Genomic DNA, 11574 nt, shown 5'->3' with positions numbered 1-11574 from the left:
CAATTTTTTTCTTTCAAGATTTTATATATGTCATCCCATTGCCTTCTTGCTTGCATGGTTTCTGTGGAATAATCTGAGATTAGTCTTATTGTTTCTCCTCTGTATGTGACTTCTGTTTTTCACGAGCTGCTCTCAGGATTCTTTGTTTGTCTTTGGTTTTGGCGAGTGTGATTATGCAATGCCTTGGTGATTTTCTTTTTGGGTCTATCCTATATGGGGTTTGTTGAGCTTCTTGGACGGCCAGCTTTTCATCTTTCATGATATTGGGGAAGATTTCTGTCAGCAGTTCCTCAATGATCCTCTCTGTGTTTTCTCTTTTCTCCCCCTGTTCTGGAACTCCAATCACTCGAAAATTTTTGCTTTTGATTGTGTCGCACATAACTCTCAGGGTGTCTTCATTTTTCTTTGTTCTTTTTCTGAGTTTTCCTCAAACAGAGTTGTATCCAAGTGTTTGTCTTCAATTCCACTGATCCTGTCTTCCACGGTTTCAAATCTGCTTCTCAGCTCTTCTATGACACCATCCATTTCTAAAATTTTGTTGTTTATCTTTTGGATTTCTAATTGTTGTTTTTGTATAATTTCTATTTGTGAATTTATTTTGGCATTTTGTTTCCGCATTATTTTCCTGAATTCTTCCAATTTTTTGTCGTATTTTCCATGAATTTGTCTATTTTTTCCTCATGTTTGTCAGCTTTTTGCTTCAGCTCTTGGAGAATTCTGAGTATTAGAGATTTGAATTCCCTAGCAGGTAGTTCTAGTGCCTTTTCTTCTGCTAGAAAGTTGTCTGGTGTTTTATTTTGTATGCCTACTGGAGCCATCCTGTTCTGTTTTTGTAAATGTTTTGATATTGTCTGCTGTCTTCGGGGCATTCAGTAGTTATTTTTCTCATTTATTGATTGTAGATTTGTTTGTTTCTTCCTTTTTTAAAAAAATTTGGCTATGTCCAAGCAGGCGGGCTGTGTGTTCTTTGTTGTTTGCTCATCTGTGCGCACAATACTTTTCACCTCCTTCTCCAATTGGCAGGGTCAGTCACTCAGATATGGTATGGCAGGGCAGGTCTAGCTGAAGAGGAGTTACTGGGATGGGTTGTTTGTGGCACTTACTACAACCACCAGGGCGGATCAGTAATCAGTGCAGGGCAGGTTACAGTAGGCCGTGCCTGTGCTGTTTGGTGGTGTGATGTCAAGCACACAGTGCAGGTAGGCAGGATGCAGTGGGGAGATTGTTATGTGTGGAGCTAAGAGGGATATGGAAGAGAGGAGAGATGGATAGGAGCCAAAAACATACAAACAAACAAAAAAGAATGCTAGGGGAGCTTGCCACTGGACTGGAGAGATGAGAGACTATGAAACTGAGAAAAACAAAAAGGGGAAGATGATGGAAAAAAAGAAAAGAATGAATAAATAAAAATTGGAAAGGGAAAAAAACAGCAAAGTTCTAGTGATCCCACCAGTGCAGTTATGAGGTCTGGGGAAGTTGTTCTCAGGTGTTGCAGTACAGCCTGGCTAGAAGGCATAGAGGTATACAACCCTAGATATTCAGGGAATAGAAAGAGATGGAAGATATAGAGACAAGAAACTGAGTAAAGAAGAAAGACAAAAAGGGAGAAAGAGGGAAAAGAAAACAAAACAAATTAAAAAAAAAAACAAGAAAAGCCGCCAAAAAACAGGAAAAAAGGAAAAAAAACCAACGAAAAAAGAAATGTATTCAGGGGTCCCTCTGCACGTCTGTGCAAGCTTGAAGGGGTAGGTTCCAAGCCATGCAGCACTGCCTGGCCAGAACAGGCTCCCAACTGAAGAAAATGAAAACAAACAAACAAACAAAAGCCCCGGGATCCCACCAGCATGGCAGCCCAGACCAGGAAGCAGCTCCACACTCGAACGGAGCTCCGCAGCCCCTCAGGAAGAAGGGCAGATGGCTTGCGGAGCCAGGTATTTGAGCAAAAGGAGGGGGAGGTGGTGAGAGGTAAGGAAGAAATCAAAAGAAGCAGAAAAAAGCAACACCAGCAACCAACAAATGGCACTCAGAGAGCCGGCCCGTTCAGGTGGGTGGAATCCAAGCAACCAGTGCTTCCTGGACAAGAGACTGTGGCCGCGGGAAGCAGAGGAGGCCGAGTGGGGGTGAAGAAGGGTGGGGGGTGGGAAAGCGTATATCAGAAATTACTGGTTGTTTTGTCTCCTGCTGGAAGCTCCGTGGACCTGCTTTCTGGTACCCCCTGTTTGCTGGTCTCTGATCGGAGTCCAAGATGGTGGATCTGAGCTGCGTTAGCTGATAGGGGACCTCTGCATGAATCTCTTCTTGCTCTCCGTTCTCTGTCAGTTTTCTCACTCCATTTGGTGCTTGGTTGAGGTCTTTACCTCTTCATTTGATGTTTTAGGGTTTCAGGATTGTTGTTTTCTCTGTTCGGCTTAGTTTTTCAGATGTTTGCTGTGGAGGAATGGCATGGTGCTCCTGCCTAGAGCGCCATTTTGCCTGAAGTCTCACTGCCCTAATTCTTGATGGGCATCAATATTGTTTGGGTTAGCATTGAAGGAGAATATGCAAACAAGTATTGAACACAGATATTTTGATTCAATCGAAGCAAAAAGCACTGGGGGGAAGAAAGGTTGCCGTCTAGTCGATTCTGACTCATAGTGACCCTATAGGACAGAGTAGAACTGCCCCATAGGGTTTCCAAGGAGCGCCTGGTGGATTCGAACTGCCGAACTTTTGGTTAGTAGCCGAAATCTTAACCACTATTCACAAATGGAGAGATTGTGCACTGGTCTCTGTCTAATTGTGCAAGGTAAAGTGACCAAAACTTATCTGTGTCTTTTCAATTAAGAATCTGTGGGTCTTTTTCAGGGTGTTAAGGCCAGTAGAAGGAAGGGTTAGTGACCATGCAGAAGACAGCATAAGGAGAGTCACTTATTTCTTCATTCAGTCATGCACTCCTTTTCAAGATATATTTACTGAGCCATGTGCCAGGTGCTGTTCTAGCCCTGGAAACATGGCAGTGAACACAACAGCCCAAATCCCTGCTTTGTGGAGTTTATATTCTACATATTACAAGTTCTAAGAGCATGACTGCCTCAGAGAAGTCTTTCTTTTTTTTATTTTTCACTCCAGACATAAAAGGCAGACTTTGCTTTGGATCATTAAGTAAATCATTCATCGTGTCATGCACATATATAGATACTTTTTCAATAACAGTAGTGTGCCAGGCAGAGGGCTAGATCATGAATAACAGAATAAGTTAGGGTCCCAGGCTTCAAGGAGTTTTCACATTACAATTGTTGACATGTGAAAAACTTGCAGTCTAAACTGAATTAAAATAAAGAGGTTTATTAAAGGTTCAAGGGAGTTCAAACTGGGGATCCCCACGGCCCATCAAAATGGAGCTGTGAAGTCCAAGAAACAGTAATTACAAAGACGTTTTAATAGGGCTGAAACAAAGAACGGTGCTGGCGGGGCTTCAATACTCTGATTGGTTTACAGTGACTGAGGTCAGTTAAAGGAGGGAAAAGGAAGTGTGATTTTTAACATTATTGGTTATATTAATACAACTGGCATACGTTGATTGGCTAAAAGAGATAATTATGTGGTCGAGAAGAGGTTCTCATAACTGGTCACAAAACAGTGGCATGTTGGACACTTTCAGGAAGAGGTTAAAAATTACCTTACCCAGAGCATAAGATCTCCTGGGGAGATCTGTACAAAGAGTTTTGGTTACAGACATTGTATACACATTCTTAGCCTGATCACAAAGAAAAGCATTTCCTTAATGATAGGGTTGATTCTAAAGCAACAAGGTTTGAATCTGTGTGAAAGTTTATACTGAGCCTTAGCATTAGCTCAGCCATTTTACTTTAGGTCAGATGCCTCTTTGGATTTTATACCCCACATCACTATGAAAGAGAAAAATAATAGACAATTTTAAATGCAAATATATGCAATGAAAATTGAATGGAAAGAATGATAATGAAGCTAAACAGATAATTTTGTGAATAAGAATCAGCATAAAGCTAGTTCCTAAAAGGCAGAGGTCAAGTATATTTTCACTTTCCAACTTCTCTATTATCAGTGACACCGGCCTATCCTTCACAGCACTCTCTCTGCTGGGTTTGATAATTTGCCATAATGTCTCACAGAGCTCTTGGATTATTCTTATGGTTATGTAGTTTATTTGTGTAAACAGATACAATTCAAGAGTAACAGATTACAACCCAGGGTGAGTGTCAGGAAGAGGTACTCGGACAACACCTGGAGGGGTTCCCGAAGTGGAAATCACATTCCTCCCTTAGTCAACCAGGGAAGCTCACAGAGCAGGACAGCTCTTGGCGCAGAAATGCTCTTGGTCAGAACAGCTCTTGGAGCAAAAAGTTCCTGGCCAGGACATCTCTCAGTCAGAAAACTCTAAGAGCAGAAAGCTGTCAGCCAGAATAGCTCTTGGTCAGAACGACTCTCAGAGCAAAAAGCTCCTGGCCAGCACAGCTCTCAATCAGAGCAGCACTTGATCAGGGCAGGTCTAGGAGAAAAATTCTCTCTAAGGCCTTTTTATAAGCCAATTCCATGTGCTCCTTGTCAGCTACCTGAAAGTCTCCCTAGCTAGACTGGTCTCTAACAAATCCACAGGGGTGGTCAGTTACATAGGAAATCCCCTAAATTATTTTTCCAGAAACCAAGGGCAAAGGCCAAAAAAAATTATTGCACTGCAGAAGCACAAGAAGAAACATCCACTCTTGTTTCCTCTTGAAAGGAGAAGACTAGAAGTTAGCCAGTCAAAGAGGAGGAAGTAAAACACTTCTAGAAATGTGTTCAATGGCACATGTGATAGAAGGCTATATATACCCAGAAAAAACCAGAGATCATTTAGAAGAACATTTCAATGAAGAAGAAAAAAAACAAAAAACAGAAAAAAACTCCTCGTAAGAGTTTATATCCCACTGAAGATGATGGGAAGAATTAAAATTTTCCCCAGATATGAAGCCATTGAAGAGACAACAGCACGGAGGGCACCGATTTATGGGGGACACCATTGGCATGAGCTTTCTAAAAACAAGGAAACCTTGAAATTTAGGTGGAGCTATATGGCAGTACTAAGCTGCCATGTTATATGTTAAGTGTATATAAAATTATATTTCACCAACTAATTTCTCAAGACCTATCTTTGGGTCAAGACCTACACCTAACATTTTTACCTGCTAGGGTGGCCTAACTCAGAGAATGAAAGTTTAAATGCTTCGTAGAGCCAGGCAATAACAAAATAAGTGATACAATGTAGAAACTGGAAAGTATAATGGATATTGAGGTGAATAGCAATTGAAAATTACATCAGTGTCAGGTGGAAGAAAGAGAGCATTGCACATGAGGAGCAATTGAAGCTCAGGTTGGTCAATGGACCCTATCAAGAATGAGCAACACGAGGTGCCACAATTTAATTTATTTTTTAAAGATAATTTGAAAATTGGGTTGTATGGTGAAAATTGCCATTTGAAAATTTTGGCAACTAAATCAAATTGCAAGAGGCAGAGTCAACATGGCACTATCGACAGAAGTACTTTGCCATCCCTCCACAGCAAAGACTAGAAAAACTAAGTAAAACAGAGACAAACATCAATCCTGGAACCCTAAGTGTCAAATGAAGAAATAAAGAACTCAACCAAGCATCAAATGGAATAAGAAACTGACAGAGAACAGAGAAAGAGGAGAGTTACAGCAGATGTCCCCTATCAGCTAACGCAGCACAGATCCACCATCTTGGACTCCTGCCAGAGATTGGCAGACAGGGAGTACAGGAAAGTAGATTCACGGAGCTCCCATCAGGAGACAGAGCACACGGTAACCAGCGATACATGTTTTCCCACCACTACCCTTCTACCCCCTGCTTGACCTTTGCCGCTTCCCGAGGGGTGGATCTGCCACTTCCCATGGGCCAGAACCATGGCAGGGGAGGCGCTGGTTCTGTGTCTCTCAGACTTGCCCCGCCCATACCGGCCAGCTTCCTTAATGCCATTTCTTTGTTGCTGGTGTTGCTTTTTTTGGCGTCTTTTGGTTTCTTCCCTGCCTCTCACCTCCCCTTCCTTTCTCTTGAACACTGGACTCTGTGTGCCATCTTTGCTTCTTGTTGACAGGCTGTGAAGCACTGCTTAGCTTGGGAACTCCTTCCCTGGTCCATGCTGCCACACTGGTGGGATCCCCGGGGGCTTTTGTTTTCCTTTTTTGTTTGTTTGTTTTCTTGTTTTTTTTTTTCCTTTTTATTTCTCTTCATTTCTCAGTTTCTCATCTCTTTCTACTTACTTTCTGTCATGGATTGAATTGTGTCCCCCAGAAATATCTGTCAACTTGACTGGGTTATGATTCCCAGTATTATATGATTGTGTACCATTTTGTAAATCTGATGTGATTTCCTCATGTGTTGTAAACTCTTAACACTATGATGAGGTTATATGTGATTTCCTTATGTGTTGTAAACTCTATCACTATGATGAGGTTATACTGATGAGGTTTACAAGATTAGTATCTTAATCCAATCTCTTTTGAGATATAAAAGAGAGAAGTGAGCAGAGACACAGGGGGAACTCATAACACCAAGAAAGCAGTGCTGGGAGCAGAGCACATCCTTTGGACCTGAGGTTCCTGTGCAGAGAAGCTCCCAGACCAAAGGAAGACTGATGCATCACAAGGACCTTCCTCCAGAGTCAGCAGAGAGAGAAAGTCTCCTGGAGCTGATGCCCTGAATTTGGACCTGTAGCCTACTGGACTGTGAGAGAATAAATTTTTCTTTGTTCAAGCCATCTGCTTGTGGTATTCCTGTTAGAGCAGCACTAGATGACTAAGACACCTTCTTTTCCTGTCTCCTGAATACCTGGTGCTGTCTATTATCTCAACCCCTTCTAGCCCGGCTGTACTGCGCTGCCACGGAGCTGCTTTCCCAGTCTGCGCAGCTGCGCTGGTGGGATCCCTGGGGGCATTTTCTTTTAAATTTCTATATTTTTTTCTTTCTTTCTTTCCCCTGCATTTCTCGGTTTCTTGTCTCTCCAATCCAATGGCAGGCTACCTCAGCATTTTTTTTTTTGGCTCCTGTTTCTCTCTCTACTTTTCCATACCCAACCTAGCTCCACACATCACAACCTTCCCTTACCCCTGTCTCCTGCCTATCTGCACCATGTGCTGAACATTGCACTCCTGAGCAGCACAGGCACGGTCTACTGGAACCTGCCCTGCACTAACCCCCGACTCACCTTGTCAGCCCCAGTACATGCCACAAACCCATCCCAGCCCCTGCCCTTCAGCTGGACCTGCCCTGCTGCACCATAGTTGAGCAACTGGCCCTTTCCACTGGATAAGGAAGTGAAAAATATCATGTCCACAGATGAGCAAACAACAAAGAATGCACAGTCTGCCTGCTCAGACATAACCAAATAAAACAAAAAAGCAGGACAAAACAAACAAATCTACAATCAGTAAATGAAGAAAATAACTACTGAATTTCCTGAAGACAGCAGACAATATCAAAACATATTAAAAAAACAGGACAGGATGGCTCCAGTAGGCATCCAAAATAAAACACCAGATGACTTTCCAGTAGAGGAAAAGGCACTAGAACTACCTGACAGGGGATTCAAATCTCTAATAGTCAGAGCTATCCAAGAGTTGAAGCAAAAAGCAGACAAAAATGAGGAAACAAATAAACAAATTCATGGAAAAGGCAGACAAAATCATGGAAAAGACAGACAAAAAAATGGAAGAATTCAGGAAAATAACACAGGAACAAAATGCCAAAATAAATTCACAACTAGAAACCATACAAAAACAACAATTAGAAATCCAAAAGATAAACAACAAGACTTCACAAATGGACAGTGTCATAGAAGGGCTGAGGAGCAGGTTTGAAACAATGGAAAACAGGATCCGTGAAATTGAAGACAAACACTTGGATACAACTTTGAGGAAAAATCAGAAAAAAGAATGAAGAAAAATGAAGAAACCCTGAGACTTATGTGGGATACAATCAAAAGCAAAAATGTGCGAGTGATCAGAGTTCCAAAACAGGAGGAGAAAATAGAAAACACAGAGAGGATCATCGAAGAATTACTGACAGAAAACTTCTCTAATATCTTGAAAGATGAAAAGCTGACCATCCAAGAAGCTCAATGAACTGCATATGGGATAGACCCCAAAAGAAAATCACCAAGGCATATCATAATCACACTTGCTAAAACCAAAGACAAAGAAGAATCCTGAGAGCAGCTCGAGAAAAATGGAAAGTCACATACAGAGGGGAAACAATAATACTAAGCTCTGATTATGCAGCAGAAACCATGCAGGTAAGAAGGCAATAGGATGACATATATAAAACCTTGAAAGAAAAAGATTACCAGCCAAGAATAATATATCCTGCAAAACTATCATTCAAATATGATGGTGACATTAGGACATTTCCTGATAAACAGAAATTAAGGGAATATTTAAAAACCAAACCAAACTTACAAGAATTATTAAATGGAGTCCTTCAGTTTGAGAACAAACAACATCAGATGACAGCCAGAATCTAGGACACAAGATGGCACCAACCATATACCAGCCTAGGAAATGAACTCTCAAGCACTATTCAAAACGAAAAGATTAAAACAAGGAACCAGAGAGGTTAATCTGCAAATTACAAAAATGTCAGCGCAATAAAAGAGGGAACAAATGGTGTAAGTATAAAACTTTCTAATGGAGAGAAAGGCAAGGCAATACCAAATAATAATAGACTTGTTCAAACCTAGGAAGATAAGGGTAAATTTCAAGGTAACCACAAAGAAAGTTAACAAAACTACTCGTCAGAATAAAGAAGAAAAGCATAAAGTCTGAGTAAAAACAAAATCTACAAAAACAAAAGAAATGAAAAAAATCCACAAACGAAAGGAATTCAGCACAGGAGAGTAAGAGGAACAAAGAAATCGTCATCACCACAAAATGACAGCAATGAACTCACACCTATTAATAATTAGATTGAACGTAAATGGTGTCTCTGCACCCATAAAGAGACAGAGAGTGAGAAAGGATTAAAAAACAGGATCCATCATTATGCTGTCTACAAGAGACATATCTTAGAAACTAAGATGTGTATTTATTAAAAATTAAAGGATGGAAAAAATATATCAAGCAAACAGCCACCAAAAAAGAGCAGGAGTGGCAATACCAATCTCAGATAAAATAGAATTTAAAACAAAATCTGGCATAAAAGACAAAGAAGGGCACTATATCATGATTAAAAGGATGATCCATCATAGAAACATAACCATAATAAATTTCTACGCACCCAATGACAGGGCTCCAAAACACATAAAACAAACTCTAACAACACTGAAAAGAGAAATTGACAGTTCCACTATAATAGTAGAAGACTTCAACACACCAGTCTCTGTAAAGGACAGAACATCTAGAAAGAAATTCAACAAAGATACAGAAGAGCTAAAGGCCACAAATAACATGGACTCATAGACATACATAGCACACTCCACCCAAGAGCTGCAAAGTACACATTCTTTTCCAATGCACATGGAACATTTCCCAGAATACACAAAGCAACCTACAACAAAATCCAAAACATTGAGATAATACAAAGTATCTTCTCTGATCACAAAACCATCAAAGTAGAAATTAACAACTGGAAGAGCAAGGAAAAAAAATCAATTACATGGAAACTGAATAATACCCTGCTTAAAAACCACTGGGTAGTAGAAGAAATCAAAGATGGAATAAAAAAGTTCCTAGAATCAAATGAGGATGAAAACATATCATGTCAAAACCTTTGGGACACAGCAAAGGCAGTCCTCAGAGGACAATTTATAGCAATAGATGCACACATCGCAAAAGAAGAAAGGGACAAAATCAAAACATTAGCTACACAACTTAAGCAAATAGAAAGAGAACAGCAAAAGAAGCCTACAGCCACCAGAAGAAAGGAATAAAGATCAGAGCAGAAATAAATGAAATAGAAAATAGAAAACAATAAAAAGAATCAAAAAAATCAAAAGTTGGTTCTTTGAAGGGGTCAACAAAATCAACAAACCACTAGCCAGGCTGACAAAGGAAAAGCAGGAGAGGAGGCAAATAATGCAAATAAGAAATGAAATGGGGGACATTACAACAGACCTAACTGAAATAAAAAGGATCATAACAGAGTATTATGAAAAACTATAGTCCAACAAATGTGAAAATTTAGAGGAAATGGACAAATCTCTAGAAACACACTACCTAACCAAATTATCACAAATTGATATTGAAAATATGAACAAACCCATGACAAGAGAAAAGATTGAAAAGGTAATAAAAAAAACCTTCCAACACAAAAAGCCCTGGCCCAGATGGCTTCACTGGAGAATTCTACCAAACATTCAGAGAAGAGCTTACACTAGTACTATTTAAACTATTTCAGAACATAGAAAAGGAAGCAACACTTCCGAATTCATTCTATGAAGGCAGCATAACCCTAATACCAAAACCAGGCAAAGACACTACAAAAAAATAAAATTACAGACCAATATCTCACATGAATATAGACGCAAAAATTCTCAACAGAATTCTAGCTAATAGAATTCAGCATCATATCAAGAAAATAATACACCACAACCAAGTAGGATTCATACTAGTTATGCAAGCATGGTTCGATATTAGAAAATCAATTTAATCCACTACATAAAAAAAAAGAATCACATGATAATCATTTGACAAAGTCCAACACCTATTCCTGATAAAAACTCTCAATAAAATAGGTATAGAAGGGAAATTCCTCAACATAATAAAGGGAATCTATGAAAAACCAACAGCCAACATCATGGAGAGAAGCTGAAAATATTCCCCTTGAGAAGAGAAACAAGACAAGGATGCACTTTATCACCATTCCTTTTAAACATTGTGCTGGAAATCCTAGCTACAGCAATAATTCAAGAAAAAGAAATAAAGGGTATTCAAACAGCAGATGACATGATACTATATATAGACAGCCCAAAAGAGTCCATGAGAAAACTACTGGAACTAATAGAAAGATTCAGCAGAGTAGCAGGATCCAAGATAAACATACAAAAATCCATTGGATTCCTATACACCAATTAGGGAACGACAAAAAGGAAATCAGGAAAACAATACCATTTATAATAGCCCCTAAAAAAAATAAAATACTTAGGAATAAATCTAACCAGGGATGTAAAAGACCTGTGCAAAGAAAGCTACAAAACACTACTGCAAGAAACCAAAAGAATTCTACAAAAATGGAAAAACATACCATGCTCATGGATAGATAGACTCAACATTGTGAAAATGTTAATTCTACCCAATGCAATCTACAAATACAATGAAATCCTGATCCAAATACCAACAACATTCTTTGAAGAGATGAAAAAAAAATCCTTAACTTTGTATGGAAAAGGAAGAGGCCCTGGATAAGAAAAGCACTATTGAAGAAGAAGAATAAAGTAGGAGGACTCATGCTACCTGACCTCAGAACCTACTATACAGCTAGAGTAGTCAAAACAGCCTGGTACTGGTACAATGATAGACACATTGACCAATGGAACAGAATTGAGAACCTAGATGTAAATCCGT

General features: G+C 39.6%; 1 protein-coding gene across 1 annotated transcript in view; it reads left to right on the top strand.

The window, feature by feature from the left end:
• LOC101346770 (solute carrier family 22 member 24-like) overlaps positions 1–11574 on the top strand; it is a 42219-nt gene that overhangs the window by 18180 nt on the left and 12465 nt on the right. Inside the window, 1 exon segment of the mRNA XM_012557656.1 lies at positions 7987–8052. Within this exon segment, the coding sequence (XP_012413110.1) occupies positions 7987–8052 (66 nt within the window).

Source organism: Trichechus manatus, unplaced genomic scaffold, assembly GCF_000243295.1.
Source record: "Trichechus manatus latirostris isolate Lorelei unplaced genomic scaffold, TriManLat1.0 scaffold00113, whole genome shotgun sequence".
Classification (NCBI taxonomy): Eukaryota; Metazoa; Chordata; class Mammalia; order Sirenia; family Trichechidae; genus Trichechus; species Trichechus manatus.
Note: the sequence above shows the minus strand (reverse complement) of the source record. Positions and strands in the feature narration are given on the sequence as shown.